The sequence below is a fragment of the Trachypithecus francoisi genome, unplaced genomic scaffold (assembly GCF_009764315.1).
Source record: "Trachypithecus francoisi isolate TF-2019V2 unplaced genomic scaffold, Tfra_2.0 Lachesis_group19, whole genome shotgun sequence".
Lineage (NCBI taxonomy): Eukaryota > Metazoa > Chordata > Mammalia > Primates > Cercopithecidae > Trachypithecus > Trachypithecus francoisi.
The window spans coordinates 44476700-44497006 of record NW_022681464.1 but is presented as its reverse complement, the minus strand read 5'-3'; the positions used below and the strand labels follow the sequence as shown (position 1 = coordinate 44497006).

Genomic DNA, 20307 nt, shown 5'->3' with positions numbered 1-20307 from the left:
TTCTATCATGGGCCGCTGGGGATGGCGCAGGTCAGGAGCAGGATTTTGGTGTGTGCTGCTGGCTTGTGCTGTAGCCAGGCCTGTATTTCCAATGGCTGCAGGAAAAAGAAAGGAGCTGCTCATTCTGAGCTTGTGAGAGGCTCCATTCTTCAAGAACTTCCAAAGGTCAAAATTTCCTCTGACTTTACTAACAGCCTATGAATAGTGAACCACTTTTTTGACCATAGATGCTGGGGCCGTGAAGAAAGCAGGAAAGAGAGCAAAACAGTTTCTCTGGATGTCTGTGAAGCCTGAATTTGACCTCAGCTATCTGCTGCCTCCAGTTCCTTTGCTTTCTCAAGCACCCATTCAGACCCAGCGATTTCACACAGCTTTGTGCCAGTGCATCTCAGCCTTCTGGGCACATGATCTCCAAACACCATGCAGACTGGTAGTCGCTTGCAAAGTTAATCCGAAGGAGGTGAACAAGTGGTATGGCTGAACAGCCTGGGGTGCCCAGATCTCCTGACTGCATGCATTAAACCGTGGGCTCCTGGAGGATGTGAGTGTGGCTCCCCTTTACAGGCATGCACCATCACACCCAGGTAATTTTTTACTTTTTGTAGAGACAGTGTCTCACTGTGTTGCCCAGGCTTATCTTGAACTCCTGGGCTCAAGCTATCCTTCCACCTCAGCCTCCCAAAGTACTGGGATTAAAGATATGATTCACTATGCCTGACCTAATTCTTTCTTCAAAATTTTTCCTCTGAGATCAGCATTTCTAACCTACATGTAAATTCCAAAGAGTTGAAAGACAGCTTGCAACTTGCTTATCATTAATAATTTAAAGGTTTAAGGAGCAGGTAATGCCAAAGTCATCTACAAAGTCAACATAATCCTGACCAAAATCCCAGTTGGATTGTTTTGATAAATATTTACAAGCTGATCCTAAAATTCATTTGGAAATGCAACATACCCAGAAAAGCCAAAACAATCTTGAAAAAGAACAAAGTTAGAGAACTCACATTTTCCAATTTGAAAGCTTACTACAAAGCTACAGTAATCAAGACAATGTGGTATTGGCATAAGGACAAAAAAATGTGTATCAAAGAAATAGAACTGAGAGTCCAGAATCAGAACCTCAAATTTATGGTCAGGTGATTTTCAACAAAGGTGCCAAGACAATTGCGCAAAGAATAGTCTTTTTAAAAAACTGTGTTGGGACAACTGGACAGCTGCCTGCAAGGAATGAAGCTGGATCTTGTCCTTACAACATGCACAGAAATTAACTCCAAATGCATCACAGGGATAAAAGTGAGAACTAAGACTATAAAACTCTCAGAAGAAAATGCAGGAGTAAACCTTTATGACCTTAGGTTAGGCAAAGACAAGTGTTGGTGAGAATATGGAGAAACTAAAGCCTTATACACTGCTAGTTTTCCACTTTGGAAAACAGCTTGGCAGTTCCTCTAAATGCTAGCCATAGAGTTCCCATATGACCCATCAATTCCACTTCTAGATATATACCTGAGAGATTTTTAAAAACATACATCTGGCTGGGCACGGTGGCTCACACCTGTAACCCCAGTACTTTGGGAGGCCGAGGCGGGTGGATCACCTGAGGTCAGGAGTTTGAGACCAGCCTGGCCAACATGGTGAAACCTTGTTTCTACTAAAAATACAAAAGATTAGCCAGGAGCGGTGGTGGGCAGCTGTAACCCCAGCTACTGGGGAGGCTGAGGCAGGAGAATCGCTTGAACCCAGGAGGTGGAGGTTGCAGTGAGCCAAGATCGTGCCACTGCACTCCAGTCTGGGCAACAGAGCAAGACTCCATCTCAAAAAAAAAAAAAAAAAAAAAATCTACACAAAAAATTGTTTCTGAATGTTCACAGCTATTCATAATAGCCAAAAAGTTGGGGGAAAGTGGATATTCATCAACTGATGAGTGGATAAACAAAAATGTGGTCTATCCATACAATGGAATATTATTCAGCCATAAAAAGGAAATACTTCTATGACCCACACCACAACGTGAACCTTGATCATCTTTTCCGAAGTGAAAGGATCCAGTCACAAAGAACCACAGGTGGTACGATTCCATTTGTATGAAATGTCTGGATTAGGCAAATCTAGAGACAGGAAGTATCCCAAGGCTGGGGGATGTAGAGGGGGAACTGGGAGTGACTGCTCATGCATAAAGGGTTTCGTTCTGGACTGATAAAAATGCTCTGAAATGGACTGTGCTGATGGTTGAACAATTCGGAATACACCAGAACCCACCAAGCTGCATACTTTAGAAGGATGAATTGTATGGTATGTGAATCGGATCTCAGTGAAGCTGTTTTTAAATAAAGAAAAGAGGCTGGTAATACTCCACATACTGATAGTCAACAGAGGAACAAATGTGGACAAAAGCAATTTTCAGTGAATGTGATTTCTAACTGCTAAAGCTCCAGGGTGGGTTATCCAGAAAACGTGAAAGTTGGCTCAGCTGCTTCCAAGGTCAACCAGAGAATGAGGACAGAAAGCTCAGAGAATGAGGACAGAAAGCTCAGAGACAGAAGCTTGAGTGGGTCTAGAACAGGTAAGGAGGGGGTCAGGGAAAGAACTCCTTGCCAAGAAAAAAGTACAGAGAATTCCACTACTGCCGCTTCACTGTGCTCTTTTTAGAAACCATTTTCCAACATGGGGAGGGGCCGTCTGAGCCAAAAGGAAGGAATAAATACATCTTCAGTGCCATGGAAAGTCAAACATTAGATCTACAGCTTCAGGCTTTTTGATGGGAAATTTGTGTTGGAACGTCATGAATTGTGTAAAAGTACACCATGGTGGAAAAAAATGGAAGGGAGATGGCTGAAGAAAGTTTCAGGTTGGAAGAAGTTGGTCCTCCATGGTATATAGAGCAAGAGAACCCAGGAGGGGCCTCTGGTAGATTAAAGTATAATCCCCAGCTCTTCACTTCTCCATGAACCGATGCCCCATTTATGCCAATGCTGCTTTTCAGTTCCTCTCGCTAAAGGCCCCTCTATGTGTTGACTCTGGGCTCCCTCAGGGAGCTGGGCAGGTAAATTCCCTTCTGTCGGCTGTGGACCACTCTAGGCATCGCTCCTGTGTACATCCTCGCAAAGGTGCCTGCTGACCTGCTACTCTGTACTGTTCACAGCTTGGTGTGAAGCAGAAACCAGTCCAATAACCCATTCCAAGAAGACAGGATCAAAACTTCCCAAAGGCCACACTGATGGTACAACAGAGGGAGCCCAATGGCATTCTTCCCCTCTTAATAGCGCTTGGTGGTACCAACACACCATACGCAAATCTTACAAATGTTAAACTTCCAACAAATGGGATTCAATTGGAAAATGGTTAAATTTTTCATAAAACATTTTTGTTAATAGAAGCACCCTAGGAATGACCATATTGCCACTGAATGAATGAGATAGGATGCCCATGACACACAGCTGGATTAAAAAAGCAACATTCAGACACGGTATTAAGAACGAATAGGCTGGGCACAGTGGCGCACCTGTAGTCCCCAGCTACTCTGGAGGCTGACACAGGAGAATCGCTTGAGCTCAGGAATTGGAGACTGCAATGAGCTATGATCATGCACGGCACTCCGGCCTGGGTGACAGAGTGAGACCCTGTCTCTAAAATAAATAAATAAAAATAAATAGAATGAATACTCTCTTATACAAAGAGGAGGAGGATCTTTTTAGACTCCTGTGCTCAGGAGAAGAAAAAATAATTTTCCAAGAGTACAAATTTGTACCACAAATATAAGACAGAATTATTACTGGGCAGTAAGTAGGGCATTAACCAGAATGCTGTGTACATTAGGCGGAACTTGGTGCAATCACTCCACAAATAAAAAAATATTGGGTCATGAACACAAGCAAAGCACTGAGTTGAGCTTTCTTCCTTTAAGGACACAGAAATCTATGTATTTGGCCAGGCTTGGTGGCTCACACCTATAATCCCAACATTTTGAGAAGCCAAGTGAAATGGATTGCTTGAGGCCAGGAGTTCAAGACCAGCCTGCACAACATAGCAAGACCTCATCTCTCCAATTTTTATTTTTTATTTTTTTTGAGATGGAGTCTTGCTCTGTCACCCAGGTTGGGGTGCAGCGGTGCAATCTCAGCTCACTGCAACCTTCGCCTTCTGGGTTCAAGTGATTCTCCCGCCTCAGCCTCCCAAGTAACTGGGATTATATGTGCCACCATGCCCAGATACTTTTTGTATTTTTAGTAGAGATGGGGTTTCACCACATTGGCCAGGCTGGTCTCGTACTCCTGACCTCGTGATCCACTCGCCTCAGCCTCCCAAAGTGCTGGGATTACAGGAGTGAGCCACCGCGCCTGGCCCAATTTTTTTTTTTTTTTAAGTTAGCTGCGCATGGTGGCATACACTGGTAGCCTCAGTTACTCAGGAGGCTGGAGCAGGAGGATATTCTGGGCCTGGGAGTTTGACGTTGCAGTGAGATATGACTGCATCACTGCACTCCAGCCTGGGTGACAGAGTGTGACCCTGTCTTTAAAAAATAAAATAAAATCAAATAAGAAAGAAAAAGAAAAAAGAAATCTGTCTTTATATTGTCAAATCATAAACCCAAAGTGATTGTTTGCTTAAAATTATGAAAACTAAAAGAACAGTAACAGATTTCTACGATGCTAAAGAGGGGTAATAAAATTCACTGGACTCCAATAATTAATGAGACAGAACAAATAGCAATAGGCACAAGCAACAGCAGGGAATTTATTTTTAGCTCAAACATTAGGCAACATCATTACAAGCACAATTAAAGCCAGCAACAAGCTGCCAAAACAATTGAAAAATTGCCATTACTGGAGAGATGCAAGACTCCACCGGGGACACCAGACAAGGACAGCCCGAGGATAACGAAATCAGGCCGTCGAGGGCTGGGGAGATCGGATGACCACACAGCCATACGGATATCACTCACATCCTCCACAAATCTAGACTCTAAAAACGTTCGCTTTGAAATCGTTATCCCAAACTACATCCGTCTTCCTCGAAGGATAAAGAAAGAATATCCCTACTGTGGAGTCATGCCTTGCACATATAATACTAGTGGTTTCTTTAAAATTATGGATATATCGATGGAGTCAGATGTGTACAACCTCTAAGTCAAATTTTAGGAAAAGCCATCATAATAATTAGAAATATGGTCACCTGAAAACTTCCCACTGGTATTTTTATTTGCGATGGTAAATGGAACAAACTACAAATTACAATAGTCATTTTAGCAGAGTTCAAGTTTCATCAAAAGACTATTCCTTGAATAGTCTATTAGGGTAGAGGGAAGTGTTAAACATTCTGTTTTGATCACACAGAAATCTCTCCTTTGTGACACTGTAATATCAAATGAAAACAGCAGGTTATAAAGAATCACAACCCCATTGATATAAAATTATTAATCACATACAGATATCTGAAGAATGATCATCTAATATCCATAGTGGAAATATCTGGGTGGTGGGAGTTTGGGCAGTTTTACTTTCAACCGTATGGTTTTTTGTGTGATTTTTCAATCAAAGTAACACTATAAAGCTCAGGACCCAGACTGCTGGATTCAATTTTCAGCTTTACACCTTATTAGCTCTGTGACATTGTGCATGTTACTTAATGTCTGTGTCTCAATGACCTCACCTGCAAATGGGAATAACGACAGTTTCTACCTCAAAGTGCTTTTGCAAGGAGGGCTGAACGCATCGGTACACACAGGCACTCAGAACAGTACATGGAGCACAGCAAGTCATCAGGGAACGTCCGCCAGCAGGAGAAGCAGAAGCAGGAGCATCGCTGAGGAGAAGCCAGCGCTTCGCAAAACTGACTAACTGTGCTCATTAAAGGCAGCTGCAAAAGCAACTACTTCATAGCCAGAGGTAAAAGGGAATCAAGAACCTCTCTCTGCTTAAGTTTACATAACACCAACAAAAAACCAGCAGATCAACTACAAGTAACACACACGCACATCAAGAAGTGAGGTCTCCAAGCAGACATTTTTCCTTGAATGGTCACCTCATTTGAGGAATAGGCAGGCACAGCTGACGGAGTTAAAGAGGTGCCCCAGGCAGCTGCTTCCCGGGCACAGAAGTCTGTGTTCTCAATTTAGCAGAAAAATAGAAGACATTCTAATGAGGTTAGCATTTGTAGGCTGGAATATTCATCCTAATTTATTTCTTAAAATTGCTTAAAATGTATTTTTTAAGAAAATGTTTTATTTAAATGATTAATATAACTTTAATTAACATTTACTTTAGCATTCTGAAGGTCTTTTAAAGCATGTATTCTAAAGCAGAATTTATAAAAGACAAGATTATTTATTTGACCCTAAAAAACAAGTTTGACCATTAGAAACCTAAAATAGACATTAAAATATAAATAACAAATGGAGACATTATGTATAATTTAATGGTAAGAGATTCTTACAAATTACCCAAGAAAAAAATGGGTAAAGCTATAATCATTCAATTATTCAGATCGGAAATGAAATGGCTAAAAAAATATTTAAAAAGTTTGAAGTTATCAGAAAGCAAATATATATTTTTTAAAGGATTATTTTTTCTTCCTCACTTTAATATAATACTTGGGTAAAAGTGAAAGAACATGACAGTGAAACACTGTGGGTCCAAATAACAGGTGGATTTTACAGTATGTATCAGAGGCTCTGAACTAGCAATTCCACACCTACAATTTTAGATTAAGATTAGATGCATATTTTAGCACGCTGCTTTCAGATTTTATCATTATTTTTAATATTTCAGTAGGTTTTTGGGGAACAGGTGGTGTTTGCTTACAAGAGTAAATTCTCTAGTGGTAATTTCTGAGATTTTGGTGCACCCATCACCCAAGCAGTGTACACTGTACCCAATGTGTAGTTTTTATCCCTCACCCCCACTCCCACCCTTTCCTGCAAGTCCCCAAAGTCCATTGTATCATTCTTACGCCATTGCGTCCTCATAGCTTAGCTCCCACTTATGAATGAGAACATACGATGTTTAGTTTTCTATTCCTGAGTTACTTCACTTGGAATAATGGCCTCCAATCTCATCCAGGTTGCTGCGAATGTCATTATTTAGTTCCTTTTTTTTTTTTTTTTTTGAGGCGGAGTCTCTCTCTGTCGCCCAGGCTGGAGTGCAGTGGCCGGATCTCAGCTCACTATAAGCTCCGCCTCCCGGGTTCCCGCCATTCTCCTGCCTCAGCCTCCGGGGTAGCCGGGACTACAGGCGCCCGCCACCTCGCCCGACTAGTTTTTTTTTTTTTTTTTTTTTTTTGTATTTTTGGTAGAGACGGGGTTTCAACGTATTAGCCAGGATGGTCTCCATCTCCTGACCTCGTGATCCGCCCGTCTCGGCCTCCCAAAGTGCTGGGATTACAGGCTTGAGCCACCGCGCCCGGCCTATTTAGTTCCTTTTTATGGCTGAGTAGTATTCAGTAGTATTGTATGGTATGTATATACCACATTTTCTTTATTCACTCATTGATTGATGGGCACTTGGCCTGGTTCCATATTTTTACAATTGCAAATGGTGCTGCAATAAACATGCGTGTGCAAGTATCTTTTCTGTGTAAAGACTTCTTTTCCTTTGGGTAGATACGCAGGAGTGGGATTGCTGAATCAAATGGTAGATCTACTTTTAGTTCTTTAAGGAATCTCCATACTGTTTTCCATAGTGGTTATGCTAGTTTACAATCCCATCAAGAGTGTAAAACTGTTCCCTTTTCACCACATCCATGCCAATATCTATTATATTTCGATTTTTTGATTATAGTCATGCTTGCAAGAATAAGGTCGTATCGTACCGTGGTTTTGATGTTCATTTCCCTGATAATCAGTGATGCTGAGCATTTTTTCCTGTTCGTTCGTTGGCCATTTGCATAAATTCTTTTGAGAAGTGTCTATTCATGTCCTTATCCCACATTTTCATGGGATTGTTTGTTTTGTTCTTGCTGATTTTGTTGAGTTCCATGTAGATTCTGGATATTAGTCCTTTGTCAGATGTATGGACTGTGATGATTTTCTCCCTTGTCTGTCCACTTTGCAGATTATTTCTTTTGCTGTGCAGAAGCTTTTTAGTTTAATTAAGTCCTATCTATTTATCTTTTGCTTTGTTGCATTTGCTTTTGGGTTTTTGGTTATGAAGCCTTTGCCTAAGTCAACGTCTTGAAGGGCTTCTCCAATGTTATCTTCTAGAATTTTTTGGCTTCAGGTCTTAGATTTAAGTCTTTGATCCATGTTGAGTTGATTTTTGCATAGGGTAAGAGATGAGAATCCAGTTCCATTCTCCTACTTGTGGCTTGCCAATTATCCCAGCACCATCTGTTGAATAGGATGCCCATTTCCCACTTTATGTTTTTGTTTGTTCTGTCAAAGATCAGTTGACTGTAAGTATTTGGCTTATTTCTGGGTTCTCTATTCTGTTCCATTGGTCTATATGCCTATTTTTATACCAGTACCATGCTGTTTTGATGACTATGCCCTTACAGTATAGTTTGAGATCAGGTAATGTGATGCCTCCAGATTTGTTCTTTTTGCTTAGTCTTGCTTTGGATATGTGGGCTCTTTTTTGGTTCCATATGAATTTTAGGATTTTTTTTCTGGTTCTGTGAAGAATGACGGTGGTTGCTTTTCATTTTTTGTTTTTTTTGAGACAGAGTCTCTCTCTGTCGCCCAGGCTGGAGTGCAGTGGCATGATCTCAGCTCACTGCAACCTTCGCCTCCCGGGTTCAAGTGATTCTTCTGCTTCAGTCTCCCAAGTATTTGGGACTACAGGCGTGTGCCACCATGCCCAACTAATTTTTGTATTTTTAGTAGAGACAGGGTTTGACCATATTGGCCAGGCTGGTCTTGAACTCCTGACCTCATGATCCACCCACCTCGGCCTCCCAAAGTGCTGGGATTACAGGCATGAGCCACCGCACCCGCCGTGAATGATGGTGGTATTTTGATGGGAATTGCCTTGAATGTGGAGATTGCTTTTGGCAGTATGGTCACTTTCATAATATTGATTCTACCCATCCATGAGCATAGGATGTGTTTCCATTTATTTGTGTCTACGCCTATGATTTCTTTCGGCAGTGTTTTTAAAATGTTTTAATCTACAAATACAGGAACTTTTGTTTTGAAAGGGAATTTAAATAAAATGAAAATTACATAAACGAACACTTGATTAGTTAGGAGATGATAAAGAAAATTATAGATTATCCTGAATCCTGGATTCTTCCTTTTAGAAAGACAATAAACAGATCAGTAATCGAATTAAGGCTCCAAACAGTAGCTCACACCTGTAACTCCAGCACTTTGGAAGGCCAAGGCAGGAGGACTGCTTGAGCCCGGGAGTTCACGACCAGCCTGGGCAACAGAGCAAGACCTTGTCTCTACAAAACAACTTTAAAACTTAGCCCAGAGTGGTGGTAAGCACCTGTGGTCCCTGCTACTCGGGAGGCTGAGGTGGGAGGATTGCTTGAGCCCAGAAGTTTGAGGCTGCAGTGAGCTGTGATGGCACCACTGCACTCCAGCCTGGGTGACAGAGCAAGATCCTGTCTCAAAATAAAGTGAATTAAATAATATATTGGAAGATGATAAAAACTGTGGAGAAAAGTGAAGCAGGAAGTGAGTGGAGTAGGGCAAGAAAAGGAGGTGGTGACATTTTAAACAGGGAGGTAGAAAAGGTGACATTTGAGTTTGGATCAAACAAGGGAAAATTCTACCAATTTTACTCCATAGTCATCAACTCTGGTAATTTTAATCAGGCTAACAGCTCTTGGCTAAGACAAGGTATTGGTCATCTCTACTTGGCTATCTGCTTCAATTTATTTATTTATTTATTTGTTTGTTTGTTTGTTTGTTTGTTTTTGAGACAGAGTCTTGCTCGTCGCCCAGGCTGGAGTGCAGTGGCATGATCTCGGCTCACTGCAAGCTCTGCCGCCCGGGTTCATGCCATTCTCCTGCCTCAGCCTCCCAAGTAGCTGGGACTACAGGCACCCACCACCACATCTGGCTAATTTTTTTTGTATTTTTAGTAGAGATGGGGTTTCACTGTGTTAGCCAGGATGGTCTCGATCTCCTGATCTCGTGATCCACCCGCCTCGGCCCCCCAAAGCGCTGGTATTACAGGTGTAAGCCACCGCGTCTGGCCTCAACTTTTATATTATGACTGACACCTGCAATCCCAGCACTGTGGGAGGCCAAGGTGGGAGGATCACTTGATGCCAGGAGTTCAAGACGAGCTTGGGCAATATAGTGAGACCCCCGGCTTTACAAAAGAAAAAAAAAATCAGCCAGGTGCAATGGCTTGTGCCTGTAGTCCAGCTACTCAGGAAGCTGAGGCAGGCAGGTCCCTTGAGCCCAGGAGGTCAAGGGTACAGTGAGCCATAATTGTGCCACTGCACTCCAGCCTGGGAGACATAGCAAGACACAGCAACTTTTATAATATACGCTCTAGCTATTATGAAGTATCCTGTAATAGACACTATGTTAGTATTCATCAATTCCCTTTTTTGAATCTAAAGGCATGACCTTCTAAAATATATAGCCTTCTCCGTATTTTCAGCAAATAAAGACAATTAGGAGTAGAAGAGAAGTCATCCACTGTTTTGATAACCCAACATCCATTGACCCATTTTTCCAGTAAGAGACCCCAGGTTTTCCTTGGGGTGCTAAGCCTACCTGACTTCCAGACAACCTGGTTAGGTGGGGCTGACACCAGCCCTTGCCTCTGAGGGGTCAGTGTACTGCCAGGTCCCACCGGTAGGGGCGCCAAACCCCCCAGAACACTGTACCACCTGACATTGAGGAGTGGGCATGGGGCCTGAGGCAGGCCAATGAGAACTCAGAGACACGAAGATGTATGTTCCCACTTGCAGAAGAGGTGCATGCTCACCCGGTAGTTGCTAAAAAGGCTGAAGGTAGGTGTAGGGATGCTGTTGGGGCCATCCTTGCCACACTTGAGGCAAGAAGGGAGGGTGAGTCTGCCTAAAAATGAATCAAATCAAGAGTGCAACCACAATTGCACTAAATGGAGAGAAACAGAAATAAAGAGAGATAGACTCCTCTCATACACATTTGGGGTACCTGAACTCAGCCCCGCCTCACCCTAGGTACCCCCTTAGACTTTTCACATAGCTCATGAGTACATTTCATTTTTGCTTACATCATTTCAAGCTAGGTTTCTGTCACCTGCAACCAAGAGTCTTGTCTAATGCAAACAAACCTTCAGAAACTGATCTTATTTTCACTGGAAAGCCCAAAAAACAGCATATACTCACCCGCTCCTGACCAGCAGTGTCCCAGATGAGGAACTTGTGAAGTTCATTTCCACAAGGCACAGTTTTGGTCATAAAAGATGCCCTGAAAAAGAGAGTCAACATCTCCACATTACTGCATTGTTTCTTCACAAAGATTCACAAGTCAAACAAGTTAAATGCTACACCTTAGCAGGACCCCAAAAAGCCCTGGTCCTTGGGAACCACTAAGAGGAGAAAAGAGCTAGAAGATTCATGACACCCAAAAGAAAAAAATCTGCATTTTCTGTTAGTTCAACTGGGTGTTTTGAAACAAAACAAAACAAAGGAGACATTCAAAAGACTGTGTTTCTGGCCAGGCGCGGTGGTTCACGCCTGTAATCCCAGCACTTTGGGAGGCCAAGGTGGGCAGATTACGAGGTCAGGGGTTCGAGACCAGCCTGGCCAATATGATGAAATCCTGTCTCTACTAAAAATACAAAAAATTAGCCAGGCGTGGTGGTGGCATGGTGGCAGGCACCTGTAGTCCCAGCCAGGAGAATCGCTTGAAACCGGGAGGTGGAGGTTGCAGTGAGCCAAGATCGTACCATGGCACTTCAAACCCAGATGACAGTATGAGACTTCGTCACACACACACACACACACACATGAAATATATATATATAAAATAAAATAAAACTTAAAAATACAAAAATTAGCTGGGCGTGGTGGCAGGTGCCTGTAGTCTCAGCTACTTGGGAGGCTGAGGCAGGAGAATCACTTGGACTCGGGAAGTGGAGGCTGCAGTGAGCCAAAATCACACTACTGCACTCCAGCCAGGGTGACAGTGCAAGACTCCGTCTCAAAAAAAAAAAAAAAAGAAAGACTGTGCTTCTAAAACCAGTTAGCTTCAATTATTAAAATACCCCCAGATCTCAGGAAAGAATACAACCTTGGATTTTAAAAACTTATTACAATACTCAAGAGTGAAAACAGCAGCTGGTATGTTGGCATGTTATGGTTTTGGTCTTCCAATGGTACCACACACACAAAAAAGCTGCCTTACGTATTTACTATGTCTGGGTGACACAGCGAGACCCTATACCCCCTACCCCCCAAAAAAAGATATTTTAAGAACAATTGAAAAATTTTAAATTCACACTATATGCAAGATATTATCATTGATTCAAATTAATTTTGGATATGAATCCAACACCAGTAGCAACTAATAGAATACTACATCTAAGTCCCAACCTGCTTGCATAAATTCAAGGACGAAGATTGGCAGCTTAACACATATTTATGTTTTCTCTACAAAAAAGGAAGGATTATTTTTCCTCCTTTCTGCGTCCAAAAAGAAAGGACGTTAAAGCCTCAGTAGATCATGAAACACTTACTATTTTCTTTTTCTTACTATTTCCTTTAAAAAAGCATTTTCTTTGTGCTCACGAAGGGTATAAAAATACTAGGAACATTCAATAGCCTTGACTTTTATGAGAGAAAGTTTCCTATTCATTAAAAAATAGCAAGCATCCCCAGGAGTGGGACAACCTGGCATGAGAGCCTCCTGAAGTGATGAAATAAGAAGTAGACACATCGCCTAGACAGCATTCTGGCCACAAATGCTTAGTCTCAATTTAATTGTAAGAAAACAATCAGGCAAATTGTAGAATGTGAAACATTTTGCAAGACAAGCTGGCCTGAATGCTTCAAATAAGTCAATGTCATGAGAAGCAAACCAGAAAAATACAGGGAGATTCTTCCAGAATCTAGATTGAGAGGAAAGAGATAAAATGAACCCTGGCTGGATCCCAGATTAGGGGGAAAACAGCTTTAAAATATATTTGGCCAGGTGTGGTGGCTCTTTTTTCTGTAATCCTAGCCCTTTGGGAAGCTGAAGCAGGAGGATGGCTTGAGGCCAAGATTTTGAGACCAGCCTGGGCAACAGAGCAAGACTCCTTCTTTACAAAAAAAAAAAAAAAAAATTATTTTTAAATCAGCTGAGCATTATGGCACAAGCCTGTAGTTCTGGCAGCTCAAAAGACCGAGGCAGAAGGACAGCTTGAACCCAGGAGTTTGAGGCTGGTAGTAAAGCGCCACGATTGCCCCAGCGCGCTGCAGTCTGGGTGACACAGCGAGACCCTGCACCCCCTACCCCCTCAAAAAAGATATTTTAAGAACCATTGAAAAATTTTAAATTCACACTATATGCAAGATATTATCATTGATTCAAATTAATTTTCTAGGTATGATCACGGCGTCCTCATTATGTTCTTATTCTTAGGAGATGGACCCCGGGGGTTAGAGGTAAAGAGTCAGGGATTCTTTCCCTTACTTTCATACAGTCGAGCCTGGTCCACTAGGATTCATCATAGTAATATTTCCTCAGCCTCTAAATCCTCTAAGAATAAGAAGCCGATTACAGAAGTCCCAAGTAGAAAAGTCTACTGCAAGTCCCACACTATCCCCACAAAAACCAAAGGCTTGTTAGAGAGTTCTAATTACCAACCCACAATTGCACTAAATAGAAATTCTAAGTATTCTAAGTGATAAGATCCAGTATTATCAAAACCACATCTATTGCTTTATTTATTTAAAAGTGTTTAAAACGTATATCCAGACAACTGGGAAGAACTAATATATTCCAAAAATGTTAATATCTTTATTACTTTTCCCATTTTAAAAGCAACATACGTATTTCATAAAAAAGAAATTCAAAAAACAAAAATGAAATAAAAACCAATCATATTTCACCACCCAGCCATAGTCACTGCTAATAAATGGTGTTATGTCCTTCCCAATTATTTTTATACAACTTTTTAAATGGGATTATTCATTTTTTTCCTTTTATTTTTAGTTGATACACAATAATTATGCATCTTATGGGATACAGAGTGATATGTACATACATGTATGCAATGTGTAATGATCAAATCAAGATAATTCGCATATTCATCACCTTGAACATTTATCATTTCTTGGTGTTGTGAACATCCAAAATCCTCTCTTCTAGCTTTTCAAAAATATACACTAAATTATTGTTAGCCTTATTCATCCTACAGTGCTATAGAACACTAGAATATTTTCCTCCCATCTAGCTGTAACTTTGTAACTGTTAACCAACTTCTCCCTATCCTTCCCTCCCCCAACCCTTCCCAGCTTCTAATAACTACAATTCTATTCTACTTCTATGAGCTCTTTTCTTTTTAGCTCTTGCACATAAGTGAGAACATGTAGTATTTATCTTTCCATGTCTGGATTATTTCACTTCATGAAATGTCCTCCAGGCTCATCTGTGTTGCTATGAACAACAGGATTACATTCTTTTTTTATGGCTGAATGTATTCTAATGTGTATACATACCACATTTTCTTTACCTATGAATTCGTTTTTGTTTTGTTTTGTTTTTTTGAGACAGGGTCTCACTCTGTCTACCAGGCTGGAGTGCAGTGGCACAGTCTCAACTCACTGCAACCTCCATCTCCCGGATTCATGTGATTCTCCTGCCTCAGCCTCCCAAGTAGCTGGGATTACAGGCATGTGCCACCACACCCGGCTAATTTTTGTAATTTACTTTAGCAGAGATGGGGTTCTACCATGTTGGCCAGGCTGGTCTCAAACTCCTGACCTCAGATGATCCACCCTCCTTGGCCTCCCAAAGTGCTGGGATTACAGGTGTGAGCCACCGTGCCGGCCTCCCTTCATTTGTTGATGGACACTTGGGTTGATTTCATATCCTGGCTGTTGTGGATAGTGCAGCAATAAATCAGTGAGTGCAGGTATCCCTTTGATATACTGATTCACTCTCCTTTGCATAAATACCCAGTAGTAGAACTGCAGGATTGTATGGCAGTTCTATTTTTAGCTTTTTTGAGAAACCTCCGTACTGTCTTCCAGAATGGCTGTACTAATGTACCCAGTGTTTCATTTACCAACAGAGTACCAGAATTCCCTTTCTCTTCGTCGTTGCCAGCATTTGTTATTTTTTGTATTTTTAATGATAGTCATTCTAACTGGAGAGAGATGATATCTTCCTGTGGTTTCTAATTTGCATTTCCCTGATGACAGTGATGTTGAGCATTTTTCCATAAACTTGTTGGCCATTTGTATGTCTTTTCGGAAATGTCTATTCAAATTTCCTGTCCAATTTAAAACATTTTATTTGGGTTTTCTTTGCTGTTAAGTTGTTTGAGTTGCTTGTATATTCTGGATTTCCATCCCTTTTATTTCAAAGTTCAAGCTGAAAGTTGTAAGTAGTAACGTAGTCTTTTCAAGAAACTTTAAATAATTGAATATAATATTTTATAACCTGAAGGTAACTGGCCACTGCCCAACATCCTGGTACCTTTGATAGATATCATGTCATGAGTTTTAACATATTTTGACTTGTAATTGTTCTGCAGTGTGAAATGTTGAAAGTTAACCTTGGAGAACTAAAGACTGAGTCACATTCCTCATCTGACTCCTCTGATGTTCTACAGTTTTGATCTCTGGGCGACAGCCTCAGCAGGCACATTACATTTCTGTGGTTTCATCAAAAATGCTTATTTTGATGTCTAGTGAGTGTGAAATCTGGATAAAGCCTCTGCTACATACATTACAGTTATATGATTTTTCTTTAGTATGGACTCTCTAATGTCAATTAATGCTTGAACTCATGATGAAAGGTTTGCCATACTCATTGCATTTGTAAGGATTCTCCCAAGAATGAACTATTGGATGTTGTGGGAGAAGTGAATTGTGCATGAAGCCCTTGCCACACTCATTTTATTTGGAAGGCTTCTCTCCAGTATGGATCACGTGATTGTAAGTGCTGACTGCACACTGAAGGCTTTGCCACACTCCAGTGACACTGTGTGGAATATTTATCCCATATTAGTTTTCCCTTCGGGGGATAATTCCTTGATTGCACATATAGGAAAGCTATCCCTCCGAGAGAAGGAAGCAGAGAGTTCCCAGAAGCCAGATGTGTAGGGGATAACTCTCTTGAACCATGTTTTTCCTCTGCTCTCACAGCACAACCATCAACACAGAAGAGGACTTCTATGACCAAATCTGTGGGGAGTTCGACCACCACCAGCAGCAGATACCAGCTAGGTGTCCTCCAATTCACTTCTGACACTCTCTCCCTGGAGACGCTGTCAGATCCCACAGGTTGAGGGCTCAGTACCCAAGACTGCTCCTCCACAGACGCCAGTCCCAAGTCCGGGCCTCTAGAACTTCTGATCGACGGGTTTCAGGTTGGGGTTCCCATCAACCCCTCTTTGGGTTCGATTAATTTTCTTCAGCTGCTCACAGAACCCAAGGAAACACTTATAGTGACCAGTTTCTCATAAAGGATATTGCAAAGGATACAGATGAAGAGACGCTTAGGGCAAGGTAAGCAGACAGGGGCACAGAGCTGCCATGCCCTCCCTGGGCGCCGCTCTCCAGAAACCTCAGCTCTCCAGAAGAGCCCTGAACACATTTCTTTTGAGTTTTTATGGAGGCTTCATTATATTTTCTTTTCTTTCTTCTCTTTTCCTTCTTTCTTCTTTCCTTCCCTTTCTCTCTTTCTCTTTCTTTCTTTCTTTCTTTGTTTCTTTCTTTCCTTCTTTCTTTTCTTTTCTTTGACAGAGGCTTCATTACATAGGCATTCTCCTTCCCTTCCTTCCTTCCTTCCTTTCTCTCTCTCTCTCTCTGACAGAGTCTGACTCTGTCGCTCAGGCTAGAGTGCAGTCGCATAATCTCAGCTCACTGCAACTGGGTTCAAGCGATTCTCCTGCCTCAGCCTCCCGAGTAGCTGGGATTACAGGGATGCACCACCACACCCCGCTAATTTTTGTAATTTTAGTAGACAAGGGGTTTCACTATGTTGGTCAGGCTGGCCTCGAACCCCTGACTTCAGGTGATCCACCCACTTCGGCCTCCCAAAGTGTTGGGATTACAGGCGGGAGACACTGTGCCCGGCCTACAGAGGCATTCTTAACAATCTTGTAGAAACGTGATCGGACAAAAAGTGCATGATCAAAACCCAGCAAGGCCTGTGTGTTCAGGTTCCTCTTGGCCTCTCTGTGCAGCATTCCTTCCTCTAGAGGGTGGGGCAGGATTCTCACTGGAAGGACCTGCAATCAGATTAGAGTCCTGCCTTGGGCTGGTAAAAGGAGGACAGAAGTTCAGACATCAATTCTGTTTTCTGAGGCCTAAAGTGCCCCAAGATTATAACAAGAGCTTGGGAGTTAGGAGCCAGGAACCATAGATAAAAACCTATATATATGCAAATATGACATATGTATCATGACACCCTACCAGATGAAAGCTGTCTACCATGATAAGATCTCTGCATGTGTTTCTGTCTGAGCTGCAGCACCACTCTGATCACACCTTTGATATGTTCCCACTCGGCTTTCCTGCTATTTTCACTTGACTCTCCACTGTCCAGGGTTCTTTCCCTTGCTCCATCATGAAGATAATATGTGGGTTAGGAAGAGAATTTCCTGCCATGGAGACCAGGTTCCTGTAGCTCTCCAACATCACGTCCCTGTATAAAGGATGCTGTGCCGGGTCCAAGCACTCCCACTCACCCTCAGAGGATTTTACCGCCACACCCCTGAAAGTCCAGCATCCCTGAGAAGAGCTGTTCCTGACTCTGTTTCGTTCCCCTTTCTCCTCTTCCAGGCTTCTTCCCAAGTAACACTGGTCTTGACGTCAATCACACTGCAGTGTGACCCCCTCCATGTGATCTGCTTCTGAGTTTGCAGGACAATCTATTTTAACATAACTTTTACTCTGAAAATTGATCATACTCTATCTAAATTTTGCTTTTCCTCAACTTTATATGTCCTGGAAATCTTTCCATTTCTATAAATATAAGATCAATATCATCTAAAATTGGCTGGGCACAGTGGCTCACAGCTGTAATCCCAGCACTTTGGGAGGTTGAGGCGGGCAGATCACTTGAGGTCAGGGGTTTGAGACCAGCCTGGCCAACATGGCAAAACACTGTCTCTACTAAAAATACAAAAATGACCCAGGTGTGGTGGCACGTGCCTATGATCCCAGCTATGTGGGGGACTGAGGCAGGAGAATCGCTTGAACCTAGGAGTCAGAGATTACAGTGAGCTGACATTACACCACGGTCCTCCAGCCTGAGTGACAGAGCAAGACTCTGTCTCAATAAAATAAAAAAAAAAAAATCATCTAAAATGTTTCCATTTCTATGAATATAGATCAATATCATCTAAAATGACTGAAGATCATACATCATGTCATGGAATTATTCGATACCCTAACGATGGCCATTTTGGTTACCTATTGTTCACTATTACAACAATGATTCAGTAATATCCTTATACTTACATCTTTGTGTCCCTGCACAACTATATCCTTAGACTTAGTTTTTAAAAAGTAGAGCTGAGGATGGTGGCTCACACCTGTAATCCCAGCACTATGGGAGGCCAAGGTGGGAGGATCACTTGAGGCCAGGAGTTCAAGACCAGCCTGGGCAACATAGCAAGACCCCTGGATCTACAAAAGAAAAAAAAAATCAACCAGGTACAGTGGCTTTTGCCTGTGGTCCCAGCTACTCAGGAAGCTGATGCAGAAGGATCCCTTGAACCCAGGAGGTCAAGGGTACAGTGAGCCATGATTATGCCACTGCACTCCAGCCTGGGCGACACAGTAAGGCTCTGTCTCTAAAAATATATAAATAAATAAATAAAATAAAAGTAGATACACTCCACTTTTGCTACCTGTGCCAAACTTATATTGTACTAACCTACCTGTCCATAGTGGTGTATGAGATGGCCTTTTCCTCAACTATTATTAATCTTTCAAATTTCTTTCAATGTATTAGAAAATATTTTATTCTTATATTCATTATGCTTATCACAAGTTTAAATATCATTTTAACATTTATTGTTCACTTGTACTTTTCTTTGTAAAGGAATTTTTCTCGAGTTCATGACCTTGGCCCACTTTTCAACTGAGGTATTCAGCCTTTTCTTATTCATTTTTTGAGTAATTTCCACTAACCTTTTGTAGTAATATATTTCAAATAATATTTTTCCAGTTTAACATTTGCCCTTTAACTTCATTCATTTTTTTTTCATAAACTCATTTAAAAATTTTACTAGACAACTCTATCAACATTTTGTTTTTGTGTGTTTTGTTTTTGTTTTCACTTCTGATGTTAGTCAGATTTTCATTTATTCTTCAATATATTCTAGGTGCTGGGAGAAATAATACAGCAACCCTACTACCCTTAAAAAGTTCTCCTTAGGGTTAGAAAACTAAGTTCATGCCTTTAAAATGTTAGAAAAAAATATTAAATATCCAGTCCAACCCCTTCACAGTGCAGGTAAAGGGGGGAAAACCCAGATCCCAGAAGACAGCCTAGTTCCTGGTGAAAGAAGAATGTAGTGGCATAACCAGGAAGAGGATGCAGAGGCCCTCGCTGCCAGACTCAATTAAACAGCCCGTAAAGCCCCTCAGTTTCCTGTTCTGTGAAATGGGGCCAATACCTACTCTGCATTAAACAGAAGGTGTTTGCAGGGACAAAGAGGGAAATGGATACCTGTGAAATTCCCCTTGGTTCACAGTGAGCTGTGAGGAGCAACTTTAATAATAGTAGGAAGGCACACCTCACATACACATATCCCTCTGTGCTCCTGATCTCTCGCCACTAGGAGAAAGACTCTCAGTATTTGAAATGAGGACCCTGACAATCATTGCTTTTTTTGGTTGACTGAGGTTTGTTGTTGGTTTTTAAGTCTTTGCTAGCTTTTGATCTTAAGAACCTCATCCAGCCTAGGCAACAATATGGGGAGACCTCATCTCCACAAAAATAAAAAAATTTAATTAAAAACAAAAATTTAAAAATAGCCAGGTGTGGTGGCTCACACCCGTGGTCCCAGCTATCAGGAGGCTAAGGTGGGAGGATCGCTTGAGCCTGGGAGGTGGAGGCTGCAGTGAGCCATGATTGTGCCACTGCACTCCAGCCTGGGTGACAGAGCAAGACCTTGTCTCAAACAAACAAACAAACAAGAACCTCAGGCACTTTTCTTCTGTGTAGATTACCCTCCGAAGTGGTGGGGGAGGCGC

At 41.8% G+C, this 20307-nt stretch overlaps 1 protein-coding gene across 2 annotated transcripts in view; it reads right to left on the bottom strand.

Annotated features, from left to right (window-relative positions):
• RAB31 (RAB31, member RAS oncogene family) overlaps positions 1-20307 on the bottom strand; it is a 150905-nt gene that overhangs the window by 58492 nt on the left and 72106 nt on the right. For both annotated transcript variants that reach the window (XM_033178352.1, XM_033178351.1), the window contains exon 3: positions 11272-11353. In XM_033178352.1, the coding sequence (XP_033034243.1) occupies positions 11272-11353 (82 nt within the window). The remainder of the gene's footprint in view (positions 1-11271; positions 11354-20307) is intronic.